Source organism: Ambystoma mexicanum, chromosome 7p (genome assembly GCF_040938575.1).
Source record: "Ambystoma mexicanum isolate Mex_15411 chromosome 7p, UKY_AmexF1_1, whole genome shotgun sequence".
Lineage (NCBI taxonomy): Eukaryota > Metazoa > Chordata > Amphibia > Caudata > Ambystomatidae > Ambystoma > Ambystoma mexicanum.
This window is the reverse complement of record NC_090939.1, coordinates 22,051,514-22,064,358: the sequence shown is the minus strand read 5'-3', so window position 1 is coordinate 22,064,358 and position 12,845 is coordinate 22,051,514. Positions and strand designations below refer to the sequence as shown.

General features: G+C 45.7%; 1 protein-coding gene across 3 annotated transcripts in view; it reads right to left on the bottom strand.

Moving 5' to 3' along the window:
* Positions 1–12,845, bottom strand: part of PWP2 (PWP2 small subunit processome component) — a 306,748-nt gene that overhangs the window by 267,986 nt on the left and 25,917 nt on the right. For all 3 annotated transcript variants that reach the window (XR_011283393.1, XM_069635678.1, XM_069635679.1), the window contains exons 2-3: positions 5,164–5,276; positions 4,903–4,997 (exon numbers count right to left, since the gene is read on the bottom strand). Coding sequence is in view for 1 of the 3 variants with exons in the window: in XM_069635678.1 (XP_069491779.1) it covers positions 4,903–4,997; positions 5,164–5,276 (208 nt within the window). In the remaining 2 variants the exon portion in view is untranslated. The remainder of the gene's footprint in view (positions 1–4,902; positions 4,998–5,163; positions 5,277–12,845) is intronic.

Below are 12,845 nucleotides of genomic sequence, written 5' to 3'. Positions count from 1 at the left end.
CACTAAGCCCTTTTTCGATTATCTGGATTCTCGTGGTATCACCTACACTAACTATGCAGATGATACCCAGATTCTCCTACCTCTTACTGGTGATTACGACAAGGATTTGGCCTCTGTGAATAGGGTGTATCTCATCATCCAGGCATGGATAGCCACTCATGGACTATGCCTGAATGATAAGACTGAGATCATCCTGGGCACCTCCACCATCCTTAAAAAACTGGGACCCAACTATTCCACCATCAACATTGATACCGACCGGATTACCATCGCTCACGAGGTGAAAACCCTAGGTTTTTATCTCGATTCTACCTTTTCCTTCAATAAACAAGTCGATGTGATGGCGTCAGCCACCGCAAACTGATAAGAGCAGGTAAACCGTTCCTGTCCAACAACAGCTGCATCACCCTTGCCAGAGCACTCATTCTCTCAAAGTTGGATTATTGCAACTCTCTTTACATTGGTGCCAACAAGGGCACCATCAAGAGAATCCAACTCCTTCAGAATAACGCGCTCAGAGCTGCACTAGGAATCTCTAAGAGAGACCACATCTCCGAAACTAGAAGAGCTAACAATTGGCTATCGATTTATGAGAAAATCCAGTTAAAAGTTGCTTCACTTGTATACAAATGTCTAAATAATGCTGCACCTTGTTATCTCTCAGAGAGACTCTCTAGAACTAATCTTACAAGACCCACCAAATCCTCTAACACCATTACCCAGATTCAAACTCGCCACAGTCGGAGGATGCAGCTTCCAGGTCAAAGCAGCTCAACTCTGGAACTCCCTACCCCACTCTCTGCGATCAGATCAACCTTACCCTAAATTCCAACAGAACCTTATAAGGTGGATCAAAGACCTTGATAAGTAAGGGCAGGCTTTTACACCAATCTATGACCGATTCTTCTTCTGCCCATCTTCGCCGGGCCCACTATGTATATTTGTACATACTCACTGACGCATAGGGTTCCCTGCACTTGCAGGGCTTCTTTTAAGTGTGTATCCTGGAATACGTTTATGTATGTCTTTGTTCTGCTCTGCCATGTACTGTTATGTAACCAAGCTGTAAGTTGTTTTATGCAATGCACCCTGATACCCTGGAGTCTGGTGTGCAATACAAGTAATAAAACAAAACAAACAAGCAAGCTTAGGGACTGACAAACAAAAGCCCTCTCGAGAAAGAGCTTAAGCAAAAACAAGAGCTTCATCAAGTTTCAAAGACACCACCCCACCGCGTAGGAGTTCCACAGTACATTGTGTGCCATAAGCAAGAACCACAATGTTGCACCCAGTGCAATGCCCTGTAAAAGCCTGAGCAATGGCTTACCCGCCACAGGGAGGTAGATCTGAGGGTCTCGACAAATGTAGTCATTGTGCTCCCAAAACTGGAAAGCACCCTCTCTCCCCCATCAGTCCATGCACTGATCTCTAAAGGGGGAACATTATGCAGGAACATCAGGTCAAAATCCACCAGTCTCTGGCCATCATGCTGGACTCTTAAGGATTAGCCACCAATCGCCATGCTACACACTAGATTAACGAATGATAACAATCCGCCTTCTTCATGCTGTATTAAAGGACACTGTTGCCTTTATAAAGCTATACCTTGGGCAATACAGAAACCCCAACTCTTAGTATAAGGCTGTACCACCCGATATTAGGGTAGCAAGGACAAAGCAGCCAGGGTTGTTTTAGGATTGGGAGGGGGCTGTAGATCGGTACAAAAAGAATTGGAGCATACATATGGTCCAATGAAACACTGATACACTGATAAAATAGTTTATTTTATATGAACACACTGGCAAAGAGGATTCTTTAGAAAGGCAATTCAAGGTAAGCAGACCCTATTGGTAATGTGTTACTCGGTTTCAGGAATACTCTAGTTATACAAACACTGTTACAAGTATACTCATTCTCTTTTCAGAATGGATACAGTTACACTCTGATAACTTATCAGAAAACAGTTCACAGGTAAGTAAATAACTTATATACTTTTCAGGGGTGGTGGGGGGGCAGTCAGCTATTCATGGAGAAGGTAGAACTCAGGATAAACGTTTAGAATGGCTCCCGCTATTCAAGGCGAGTAAAACCTCATTGCAGCAACAGTCAGTTATACCAATGATACTTTTCAGATGAGTAGAATACATTTCTTAGGTCAGTAAAGAACTTTTTATACTTTCCAGAGGGGCAGGGGTAAGTGGGAACTCTGTGAGACGGTTTTAGAAAGGCACTAAGCAGTTCAGGGTAAACAGAACCCCACTGGCACACATTTAGAACAGCACAGCTATTCAAAGTGAGTAAACCCTATTTGAAGACACTTACTCTTATTCAGTTTCAGGAATAATAAAGAAATACCAACTCAATTACTTTCTAGAAGAGTGGAACACAATACAAAAGGTAAGTAAATAACTTCTTATACTTTTCAGAGGGGCAACAAGCAACTCAAAGTTAAGTAAGAACTCAGTGACACTGCAACTTATTATGTTTCAGGAATCAAAGTTGCACACTAACACCTTTACAAGTACTTTGCAACACTTGTTATAGTTTCTAGTCAGAGTCCATATACTTAAGAGTCCTTCCCTATTCTAAGGCATGAGTAATCTCAGAGGCAGAAGAGGGACCCTAGTGGCCTAGGAGCCAACAGTAGGCAGGTCAGGATAGGGCTTAGATGCAGAAAGGTCAGATTCCAGAAGATATCTTGTTGAACAAGTAAAGACTTCAAAGTTAGTAGAAAGTGTTCAGGGTCTTCAGAGAAGCCTCCCTAGATGCGTTCCAGCGTTAGGCCTGGGCGAACGGTTGGGCGAACTCCCAAATACACAAATCACCCACTCAGGATTAACACAAGACTTTAGGTAAGTATTACCCAAACCTACACATTACCTCAGCAGTGAAGAAAAGCTTGCAGACAGACGCCTTCATGCCGCAGAAGCACAGGACCTGGTCTCTGGATTCTTGGTCACAGTTTCGAAAGAACAGACACTGCATGGGAACTTGAAGCAGCAGTCGACAGCAAAGGCTCCCAACAAAGGATTCTTCGGTGCTCCTCATGGCTCTGTGGATTTGGCACCCTTTCACAGGTACCTGATGAAGGCCGGTTGTTGCTGGTCGGATTCTCCTCGCTATTCTGGTCCTGTATTCTGGCGAAGGGACTTCAAGGATTCAAATCGTCCCTCTAAAGGTCCAGCAGGAGACCACCAAAGGTTCAGCGAGAATTGGACTTCGGAAGACTATGCACAGCACTCAGGTTCGAGGTACCATGGCATTGGCATTTAGCAACCCAGGAAGGTCACAGTATGTCGTGGGATGGCTTGTTTTCCAGGTCGTCTCATGACTGAAGGGACCCAACAGTCTATGGGTCGGAGTCGTCTTCAGGACTCCTAGGTCGCAAGAAAAAAGGGGTCAGAACAGGCTCTGGTTACACAGCAGGCATCTCCGGTCACTGGAATCAGCTCTGGCCATCTTCTCTTCACCTTCCTCTTTGGATCCAGCTCCAGTGGTCGACTAGTCTTGAGCGTCCACAATCAGACAGTTCTACAGGGACCCACACACACCTTCTGCAAACTCTTCTGCAGTTTACAGAAAGGGGCTGGTGGCTGTCCAATCAGGACAGCCAGCCCCACTCCACCCCCCACCCTGGGAACTGGTTTCGCTCAGGTACACCAAAAGACAAAATGCTGCAGAGTTTCGGCTCTGGCCTCACAGACACTCTGGAGCCTCAGTGGGCTACACAAAGGGTTCCCGCCAAAGACAAAACTTCAACCAAGACCTCCCCCACCTAGGGCGGCAGAGGAAGACCCAAGAAAGGACAAGCAGACCACAAATGGCGAAAAAAAGGAAGAAGCCACAATTCTAGCAGAATGGCGATCCTTCCGTGCATTACTGCAGCTGGTTTGACAGCCTGCGTGTGATATTACCACAAAACTCATTTAAGTACATCCACTGCCACCAGCCATAAGAGTTAGCTTATCACCGTAACAGAAATGATACTGGAGCCGTGAGAAAGGGGATACCATGCATCTCCCCAGCAGTTCACAAAGGTGGGGGGTGCTGGTCTCACATATAAAATTTAAAGGGGATGGAAATCCCTCTCTACCCTTGGGAACAGTAGTTCACACAGGGTAAATAAAGAGAAATTAAAAAGGGAAGACCAAGGGGCAGCCCGGCAACACTGCACAAAAAGTAATTTGAAAGGATATCTTCAAAAATTCACTATGGAGAGTCAGCAAAATTACACCCATAAAACAAGTAAAAGAAAGGGTGATTGGGCAAAAAGGTTCCCACTCACTTAGGAACATGGAAAAAGAATCCACAAGCCCAGCAAAAAGTGCTGGGGATCTCACAGGTGAGGAGGATTTTACATAGAAATTATCTTCGTTCTGGCGAGGGATTTTCCCTTTCTGGGAGATTCTCTCCCGGCCGCATCCCACTGGTTTCATATTACACAAGCAGGGTGGCGTCCAGAGTGGACTGTCCATTTCTCCACGACACTCGGAACTCTAGACAAGGAACTGAACAGCTCAACGCTTACATCTTCTCTGGACAGCCAGCATCAGGAAAGACAAAAACCTGACCCAAACTAGTAATTGTCACCCATGCTCCCATGCTGGAATACTGAAGACAATAGCCGTTCATTACAGGAGATTATTGAGGACAAGACACCAATCGTAGTCCATTATAATTGATTGCTCAGCATAATCCACCAATCCTTATCAATTCTGTTGGGTGGGCATTCGTAGATTGTCCTGTGCAGTTCAGCACAATTCATTACTTAGGCCAATATAAGGAATTGTACAGGTTGCCCCTCCCCCCACATAGATGACTTTGCTGGCATTCCCATCACAGCTACCCCCCCCGCCCCCTCCCCCCCGCCCTCGACGGACAGGACCAAACATGGAGCAATACCATCATCCACAAGGATGGCCAGGCGCCCATCTGGAGACAGCCCCACGCATGCAATGTTCTGACGCGTCGCCAATGGAAGAGTCTCTGATTTATTGCTAGAAGGGACAGATGGAAAAAGAATACTTTAGAAATGACAGCAACAAGCTTCTGTATGACCCTCAACAATTGCAGACACACAGCCCACACGCTTCATCTCCACCACCATTCATGGAGGTACTCCACTCACACCTCTGTCGCCATGGGCTCCTATCAAACACTTACTTCTTCAGGTCAAACACGGTCAGGCGATTCCCAACAGGGCTGATCACGGAATCACCATCTGGTGTGAAAGTCAGGTTCCCCCGACGATAGACTGTCCCCAGCAAGTTTGAGAACTGAAAAGCAACACAATAGGAGGTTAGCAGAGATCGAGAAGGGTGTGTGGAGGGATGTGACGCCACAAAGATTATGCTACAAAATACATCAAAAGCTCTTCACAGGAACACCACAGACAGCAGTCCTCCTTCATGGGAGAAAAGGCTGTACCGTTTTAAAAGCAGATCTAACAGTATGGAGCATGCTCTTCTGGGGGAAGCTGGCTCCAAAGGATGTTTGAAGAAAATGGACACAAATGCTATTTAAACTTCTCAACACCAAACTCTGGTAACATTATGAACCAAGAGGAAGCAATCATCTGGCATTGTAGTGGTTATATCAGGTTGCAAATTACAAGCCAGGCGTAAACATCACTGATCAGGAATGCCAGTTCGCACATGCACACAACACACCAATTCTTACTCGCCATGAACGTAATGAATCTTGTGGCTAGGTAAAAATCCAAATGTGGTTTGGTCTGTCATGTGGATATCCAGTTTAGGAATCCTTTCTTTGGCAGGGTCATCAAGGTAAGCAAACTCCAGAGAAGCGGCGTACAAGACTTGTAAACACACAGTGGCTAGATGCTGTGTGAGAATGGTACAATAGCCTGCCTGGCGGGCTGTTTTTCTGATATAACAGCAACAGAAGACTAGACTGCCTGGTGGGCCATGACATTTGGAATGTCTTCACTGCTTCAGTCTCTACACTACAGTCTTTTCCCAAAAGAGCTGTTGACTAATGATTTTCCAGTGCACAAAGGCAATACCCTGACCAATTTGTATACATGATCTAGAGTGTAAAGACCGGAGGGGGGGGGGGTCTGGATTTCTGCCCTCTATACTGTCGGGGTACAAGCACAGAGCCCCCCAGCCAAGGCTCTCAATAGGGGGGGGTAGCGTTGGACGGGCAGCCAGGCTGAGACTCTCAGGAGGTGATGCAGGCTGGTTCTTAAGTACAGTGAATCACCATGCTCCCACCAAAGGAATGTCCACACACTATGTTATGTGATAACACAGCCCCTTTATATAAAATAAGGTTCAAGTAAATACACAGCAATAAATAAACACACTTTGTACTCGGGTAACACTCACCTAATATTAGTAAATATATACTCATCTATGTGGTACCACAATAAGACTTCAGATTCAATTTAGAATGCACAGACTGCTGACAGTTCTTAATAAGCATAGGAATCATAAAGCATTGGATAATAGCATAGACATTACTGTAGGAAGGCAGGTTAGACGGCTTTCTTTAATGTACATAGGCAATATTGTGTGATGACCCCCCCGCCCCCCATCATGGGCAACCTGTAAAGGAAACGTCAAGGGGCACTTTACCTTGTATATTACAGCCCAGTCCAACTATGTTCAATAATACTCTGCTTCTTTTTCTACAGAAGCCACTACCCCAAAGTACCTGGGAAGTCACAGGAGAACAGGATCCACAACAAAGCTGAGACCCCTGTATGATTCCTGAGGATGGAAGATGCTCTTCCTCGTCACAGTACCTTGGCAGGCGAAGTGGTGAAGTTTCTTGGCCTTACTCGACGAGACCCCCCCCTCTTCCCCCGAGGACGGACCTTTGGAAGAAGGAGTCACTGGGATGTCGAAGGCGAGAAGAAACCAAGCAGTGTCAGAAAGGCAGCACTTCGGCAGAGGTGTTACTAAGTCGGGCAGAGGGGGCTCTAGCCCTGGGTCTTTTGGTTGTAGCCCAGGATAGAAACTCGGGTGCTACAACCAAAATGCTACCTAGCCCAGAGTCCCGCCAATCCCAACATTAGCTTGGCACCTGATATTTTCCAGACCTGGCAACACTCCTGACTTTCGGTCTTTGCAGTGGTCTCGGTTGGTGGGTCGTTACTCTGGCTGTGTATGTCCCACTAAGGTGAAACTTGCTGCGGAACCCGACAAGGCCTGTCTGAAGAAGAGAAGACCGTTGGTGGCCTTGGATGACTTTCAGTGGAGACGGGTGCAGTGGCAGTAGTAGGGTTCAGGATTTCGCGGTTTACCGCCTTTCTTTGATTTGGTGTTGCAGTTGCAGCACGGACCTCAGGATGGCTTCTGGCGACCTGGGCAGGCCAATGGACTGGACTGAACTGCGGACCTTCACCAAGTCTGGACACTCAGGACATCTTTGGATTTTGGTGGTGGGAAACCCACCGGCGGACACTCCACTGCAGGCAGCGAACCTCGACCTTCTTCGGCGTGGACAAGTGGATAGATATCATAGCAGGGATGCCCCTTGAAGCATTCTTCAGAGATTTGCAACTTTCGCAGCTCGGATGTCAAGCAGCACTATGCCAGGTACCCCCTCTTCTGGCCGATACTCAGCAACCTGGCTTCCAGCGATCACAAACACTTCTCCAGACTCTGGGCAACAGAAATTTACTTCAAGAGGTTCAGACACGCCTCTTCTGAATCCACGGAGATCCGTTTTCCAGACAGCAGACACATAGGACTAGCTTCCAGGACACTTCAGGTGAAGAGCAGCAGTTGTACTGTATTGTTTATACATGTGTAATGCGCACCAATGACCCGAAGGCTTATGGGCGCTGACAAGGACACACACACAACAACTCAATCCAATTTTTAGAGGACAGTGCAATCAAATAGTTGCAACAAAACATTTGTCGATGAAACCAGATGCCAGAGAAAAGAAGCTTAGCAAAACATGATGTTCCCTTGTAGCTCGGGAAGAGGTCACCTAGCAAAGTCCTCTCTGGTTCAGTCCTTGCGTCAAGACAGCAGTTTTCGGATTTGGAGAAGAAATGCAGCCACAGCATCCTTCCTCCCAACTGGACTCCAGGATGCAAGCTTAAGATGACTTCAGCTTCAGCTTTCTTGTTACAGCTCCTGACAAGGAGGCGAGTGCGAGGCCCCCGCGTTATACTAAACACTCCCCCATTCTGTGAAGGCATCATGAAGCAAGACATAGACAACAGATTCAAAGTTCAAACTAAAAGGACTTGATTAACTCAAATGTCAGGATAGTTTAAAGGCCTAACTTGCCCTATACTAAGGGAGGGGCGATTTCCTTACCTAAATAAACTAAGATCGTCTGAGTCAGTATGTTCATCTTGTAGAGTATTTCTGTGTCCAAAACCTGTACTTGCCCTCACAACAAAAGCTAAACAATGTGTAGGGATGTCAACAACCAAAGTAACAGTGCCCAAACTAAAGTTCTGAGCTTCTTCCAGCTCCAGGCTGGCTCTTGGCTCTGTTCCCCAAGTTCAAAACATTTCCAAAAAGAGGTCTCTGGGTTCACTTCCCCAGGTTCAACAGTTCCACATAATGGTCTCGGGGTTTCCATCCCGAGGTTCAACAGTTTCACAAGGCTTCAAAGTCACAGTTAAATCCACTTGGGTAATTTTCCTTTTCTTTTCATCACTTGAACTTTTAGGCCAACCAGCCCATCCTATTGACTCTTCTTGGGTTACTCCAAAGAAGGGTTCCTCGGTGTAGGCGCAGTTGTCGGACCACGCGGTCCACCCATCACAGGTCACGCAACCGATCACCCTTGGTGCGTTACCACAGTTCATACTTTCTCATAGGACTTCACCAACAACACAGGTTTCCTTTATGCCTTTGTATTATAAGGCCACTTGTTCATCTGATGCACTTTAATGACCTCTTGCCTTTATCCACATTACCCTTTCACACTTGACTTCGTGGTATTTCTTCTGCTTAGCACCTTGCTCTCATACTGTCCAATAGTGTCTTGCTCTCATACTGTCCAATAGTGTCTTGCTCTCATACTGTCCAATAGTGTCTTGCTCTCATACTGTCCAATAGTGTCTTGCTCTCATACTGTCCAATAGTGTCTTGCTCTCATACTGTCCAATAGTGTCTTGCTCTCATACTGTCCAATAGTGTCTTGCTCTCATACTGTCCAATAGTGTCTTGCTCTCATACTGTCCAATAGTGTCTTGCTCTCATACTGTCCAATAGTGTCTTGCTCTCATACTGTCCAATAGTGTCTTGCTCTCATACTGTCCAATAGTGTCTTGCTCTCATACTGTCCAATAGTGTCTTGCTCTCATACTGTCCAATAGTGTCTTGCTCTCATACTGTCCAATAGTGTCTTGCTCTCATACTGTCCAATAGTGTCTTGCTCTCATACTGTCCAATAGTGTCTTGCTCTCATACTGTCCAATAGTGTCTTGCTCTCATACTGTCCAATAGTGTCTTGCTTTCATACTGTCCAATAGTGTCTTGCTCTCATACTGTCCAATAGTGTCTTGCTCTCATACTGTCCAATAGTGTCTTGCTTTCATACTGTCCAATAGTGTCTTGCTCTCATACTGTCCAATAGTGTCTTGCTCTCATACTGTCCAATAGTGTCTTGCTTTCATACTGTCCAATAGTGTCTTGCTCTCATACTGTCCAATAGTGTCTTGCTCTCATACTGTCCAATAGTGTCTTGCTCTCATACTGTCCAATAGTGTCTTGCTTTCATACTGTCCAATAGTGTCTTGCTCTCATACTGTCCAATAGTGTCTTGCTCTCATACTGTCCAATAGTGTCTTGCTCTCATACTGTCCAATAGTGTCTTGCTCTCATACTGTCCAATAGTGTTTTGCTCTCATACTGTCCAATAGTGTCTTGCTCTCATACTGTCCAATAGTGTCTTGCTCTCATACTGTCCAATAGTGTCTTGCTCTCATACTGTCCAATAGTGTCTTGCTCTCATACTGTCCAATAGTGTCTTGCTTTCATACTGTCCAATAGTGTCTTGCTCTCATACTGTCCAATAGTGTCTTGCTCTCATACTGTCCAATAGTGTCTTGCTTTCATACTGTCCAATAGTGTCTTGCTCTCATACTGTCCAATAGTGTCTTGCTCTCATACTGTCCAATAGTGTCTTGCTTTCATACTGTCCAATAGTGTCTTGCTCTCATACTGTCCAATAGTGTCTTGCTCTCATACTGTCCAATAGTGTCTTGCTCTCATACTGTCCAATAGTGTCTTGCTTTCATACTGTCCAATAGTGTCTTGCTCTCATACTGTCCAATAGTGTCTTGCTCTCATACTGTCCAATAGTGTCTTGCTCTCATACTGTCCAATAGTGTCTTGCTCTCATACTGTCCAATAGTGTCTTGCTCTCATACTGTCCAATAGTGTCTTGCTCTCATACTGTCCAATAGTGTCTTGCTCTCATACTGTCCAATAGTGTCTTGCTCTCATACTGTCCAATAGTGTCTTGCTCTCATACTGTCCAATAGTGTCTTGCTCTCATACTGTCCAATAGTGTCTTGCTTTCATACTGTCCAATAGTGTCTTGCTTTCATACTGTCCAATAGTGTCTTGCTTTCATACTGTCCAATAGTGTCTTGCTCTCATACTGTCCAATAGTGTCTTGCTTTCATACTGTCCAATAGTGTCTTGCTTTCATACTGTCCAATAGTGTCTTGCTCTCATACTGTCCAATAGTGTCTTGCTCTCATACTGTCCAATAGTGTCTTGCTCTCATACTGTCCAATAGTGTCTTGCTCTCATACTGTCCAATAGTGTCTTGCTTTCATACTGTCCAATAGTGTCTTGCTTTCATACTGTCCAATAGTGTCTTGCTCTCATACTGTCCAATAGTGTCTTGCTCTCATACTGTCCAATAGTGTCTTGCTTTCATACTGTCCAATAGTGTCTTGCTTTCATACTGTCCAATAGTGTCTTGCTTTCATACTGTCCAATAGTGTCTTGCTTTCATACTGTCCAATAGTGTCTTGCTCTCATACTGTCCAATAGTGTCTTGCTCTCATACTGTCCAATAGTGTCTTGCTTTCATACTGTCCAATAGTGTCTTGCTTTCATACTGTCCAATAGTGTCTTGCTCTCATACTGTCCAATAGTGTCTTGCTCTCATACTGTCCAATAGTGTCTTGCTTTCATACTGTCCAATAGTGTCTTGCTTTCATACTGTCCAATAGTGTCTTGCTCTCATACTGTCCAATAGTGTCTTGCTCTCATACTGTCCAATAGTGTCTTGCTCTCATACTGTCCAATAGTGTCTTGCTTTCATACTGTCCAATAGTGTCTTGCTCTCATACTGTCCAATAGTGTCTTGCTCTCATACTGTCCAATAGTGTCTTGCTCTCATACTGTCCAATAGTGTCTTGCTCTCATACTGTCCAATAGTGCCTTGCTCTCATACTGTCCAATAGTGTCTTGCTCTCATACTGTCCAATAGTGTCTTGCTCTCATACTGTCCAATAGTGTCTTGCTCTCATACTGTCCAATAGTGTCTTGCTTTCATACTGTCCAATAGTGTCTTGCTTTTCCACACTTTTCACTTTGTTTACCAGTGCGGTTTCTTTAATTTCATCTTGTTCACAAACACACCTCACGTTTTTTTTTAATTCATGCAATATTCTCAAGTCTTTTCTTCAATTCAGCATTCAGACTTTTTACATGGGTGTCAATTCGTTTGATAGTCAACATACATCTTCGGTCTTAAGACCCATTCATTATTATTCACAAACTGGTTTCATGTTTGGCAAATTTTCCGGTATACAATAGTTTATGTTTTCGGCCTCCAGACACCTTTTCTTTTTGTCCTGCATTTTTGACCCACACCATGCCCCTGTAGCCCCACGGCCTGAGTGAACCTTCCCTGTCACTCACCGGTGTGTGGCCACTCCTCTGGCTGCACTGGTCACCTACGCAGGGTCTCATTCGCTCCTCTCGCACTCCAGAGGAGCTCCTAGTGAGCAGTGCTCGCTCGCTATGGTCTCTCATGCAGCAGCCCGTGGCTCCTTGGTGTTCCCCACTCACAACGAGGAGCCCTCACAGTACTGCTCATGCCTCTTTCTTGTCCCAGTACTATCATGGTTTACATGAGGGGAAATGAGAACAGATGGCTTACAATAGCCTATAAAGGCTGGACAGGGGAGGTGATTCTCATCAGAAAAGGGGGATACCATGTGTCACCTTTGGATATCCACTCCCTAATCCCCAAGGACCCTCCACACAGGTGATCATCCCTCTCATCTCCACCCCCAGGGTCAGGATCAAAAGGTGATGGCCTTTCCCTGGCCACCTGAGCAGAAGATACAAGGGGAGTAGGTGTGAGGATACCCTTAGGTTTCTCACAATTCACACTGGCTGGGCTCAGCCTATCACACAATTGCATTCATGCAGCAAGCACCCAATCAGGCTTGCAGGCATTCAACCTATTCACCAGAAACCAGAAACCCACAACACAGGATGTAAATTGGGGGCTACTCCCCAGCCACTCAGTGAACCACACTGCATTAATTCCATTTTCCATCAGGGCTGGGTCAGGCATTGTGTCATACACCCAAAACCAGACACCCACAACACAGAATGCATATTTACTACTCACTCCATTCATGCAGGCTCCACCCCAAGGGTATGCCTACAACAAACATCCCCTGGGAAGGCTCCAGCCAGTGGCAGGGAGGCACCCACAGAGCCATATATTGTCCTTCCCCCAAACACCCATTCAGGGAAAGGGAACAGCGCCAGGGCTTCTCAGGACTTGTTCAGGAATGGTGCGCCGCCAACAATCTCTGCCTTAATGGCACTAAGGCAGAGGTCCTCATTGGGACACTGGGTCTGTTTGTTGTA